The sequence below is a fragment of the Saccostrea cucullata genome, unplaced genomic scaffold, assembly GCF_032062105.1.
Source record: "Saccostrea cucullata isolate Sc308-1 unplaced genomic scaffold, CSIRO_AGI_Scuc_v1 ctg2450, whole genome shotgun sequence".
In the NCBI taxonomy this organism is placed as follows: Eukaryota; Metazoa; Mollusca; class Bivalvia; order Ostreida; family Ostreidae; genus Saccostrea; species Saccostrea cuccullata.
The window spans coordinates 61,182-63,660 of record NW_026935591.1 but is presented as its reverse complement, the minus strand read 5'-3'; the positions used below and the strand labels follow the sequence as shown (position 1 = coordinate 63,660).

Here is a 2,479-nt window from a genome sequence, read left to right as displayed (position 1 = left end):
AATTCACCAATATTTGCCCTTTGATTCGGCCCATCAGGATCTGTTTAAGTTTAGTAAAACCCCGCGTCAAAATGTGCCTTGCTTTTACAAAGTCACATGATCGCCATAGAATTAAAGTAGAGTCGTAACAGTCCGATCAGAAAAATGACGTATTATAATTTTTTGCTCATCACAGTCTTCAGAGATTCACAAGTCATATAAGTTTACTTACATGTACGTATACATTGAAACTTTATTCCATGTACTTAATTTGCTTTACTTTTCGGATTGCTGGTTGGGCAACGAACAATATGTCATTGCTGTCTGCACAGAGATCACGTGGATTATCGAAATCACAGTTGTTTATATACCAGAGAAATTGTCCATTTTGATCAATGATATGTATGATGTTATTAGCACCATCAGCAATTAAGATCTGACACATACTGTCTGTGGTAACTCCACTTGGAGTAAAGGGTTTGTTGTATTCCTTTGTATGAGGCTTTCTATCATAGGTAAACCTGTATTGTCCTTCATTTTTGAACACTAATATGGAATTTCTGTCACTCACAATAATATCAAGGTTCTTGTTTTCTTCAATACAGGGTACATATAATGATTCATGTTTTAAATCATTGCTCATGGCACTTAATTGTATTTCTTGTGTGATTGTGAATCCACAATATCGAACGATTTTTCTTTGATTCAACCCATCCAGTTTGTATAAAGATGTCATGTATACTAAGAGGTCATCTGTTTGGGTGCTGCATAGGGCATCTGGTGTCCAGTCCTTTAATCTGATCAAACATTCTATTTTGCCAGGTTTAACAATGTTAATACTCTTATCAACAACATCACTGCACATCAGTAGTCCCTCCCTTGTGACTGTCAAATCTTTAGGACCTAACAATCCTCCGCTGGTGATTTCCTCCAGCAACTTTCCTTCTGTGTTCATGTGTTTAATGATTCCAATTAAACCACAGCCATAGAATTCATCTGTGTTTGGAACACAAGCTATTTTGAGAAACATGTCATTGATATTTTTAATATTTATATTTCTTACTCTATGTGGCAAATCAATTGAAAGAACATGTTTCATCGGTCTCTCTAAAGAAAGAACATGTTGGGGAGCTCTTAGGATCTGTCCCTGAATGCAAGTTTTTCTTGTTTCTGGTATGTTTCCAATTATCCTGCTCAATGCATCCTCTAAAAATTCTGTGGGTCTGTATTCTGGCACTGTCAAATCAAATCTAGAGGGAATTATTCTAAATTTTCCATTTTGTGAAGTATAGTTGAGAATTTTGGATGAATCATTCGAGACAATGGTAGACTGGTTTTCAATTATTATCGATTGAATTGATGAGATTCGATTCCTGAACTCTGATTTCAAGCCCTGAATTGAATCATTATCCTCTTTTTCCATCTTCCTGGAATCACTCAGACATTTTTCAATGACATTATCTACACACTTGTGACATTTTTTACCAAGTTCATGTATAGTTTGTTGTCTGTCAACATGTTTTTTTGCAATGCTTGATGACATCGTTCCTATTTCTGAGAGAATTGATTCAAACAAAGGTGCAATACTAGTTTCAAGTTCATTTAAGTCATGTCTGATGAGCTCCAGTTTGGAGCTATAAATTTCAGAAATTCGCGACACAGCGTGATTTTCATGAGATCCAGAGGCTAGACATTTCTGACATATTGGGGATTCACATAGTTCACAGAACATTTCACATTTCTGTTCCTGGTGGACAATGCAATACGATGGAATGATTTCAATTTTTTTAAATTCAAAAGTATCAACATCGTGTTTAATATTGGGACTAGAAATCATATGATGACCTACACAATCCTTACATAGATTAACTTTACAAGTGTTACACACAGTTTCTGCAACCGACTTTCTGTCTTTTCCGAGGCAAAGTTGACAGCGTTTTACATCTTGAGCCCTGTCATGGAGTTCTGAAGCTGCCATGTTGTATTTATGAAAGAGTTTTGTACCTGTGTAACAATGAATGGTACATAACTGTCATCTCTCCTTTAAGTTACAAAATAAAAATTGCATACAAGATATATTTGTTTACAAGAATAATAAAGTAAAGTTAATTAAATCGGCTTGACATATTTAAATAAGCATAAATTATAGTCAAAATTGTCTTACCTGTTAGCCCTTATTTGGTCTCTAACAAATATGGCGTCCCTTTCGTTTGTTTAGGAAATCAATGATCCATGCATGTGTTGACTGTATCATTTCGTGCAGCGATTTAAATGACGATGGATGTGTAAAATTCCTTTACGACAGTGATAATGTTCCTTTTCTTGAATGCAAATATGTATATACGTGTATATACCAAACAATTTAATTACTAATTACTGAGTATATAAAATTTGCAAATACTTTCTCATATTTATATATTTTTGAATTATACACGTTGAAATTTTTTAAACATTTTCGATTTAAGAAGATTACAAGAAATATTTGAATACGCCCCGTAAA

General features: G+C 34.1%; 1 protein-coding gene across 1 annotated transcript; it reads right to left on the bottom strand.

The window, feature by feature from the left end:
• Nucleotides 1-232: 232 nt before the first annotated feature.
• LOC134243357 (uncharacterized) lies at nucleotides 233-1,957 on the bottom strand. The gene has a single exon (XM_062725615.1). It carries the CDS (start codon nucleotides 1,955-1,957, stop codon nucleotides 233-235), a length of 1,725 nt encoding a protein of 574 aa, XP_062581599.1.
• Between the last annotated feature and the right edge of the window lie 522 nt (nucleotides 1,958-2,479).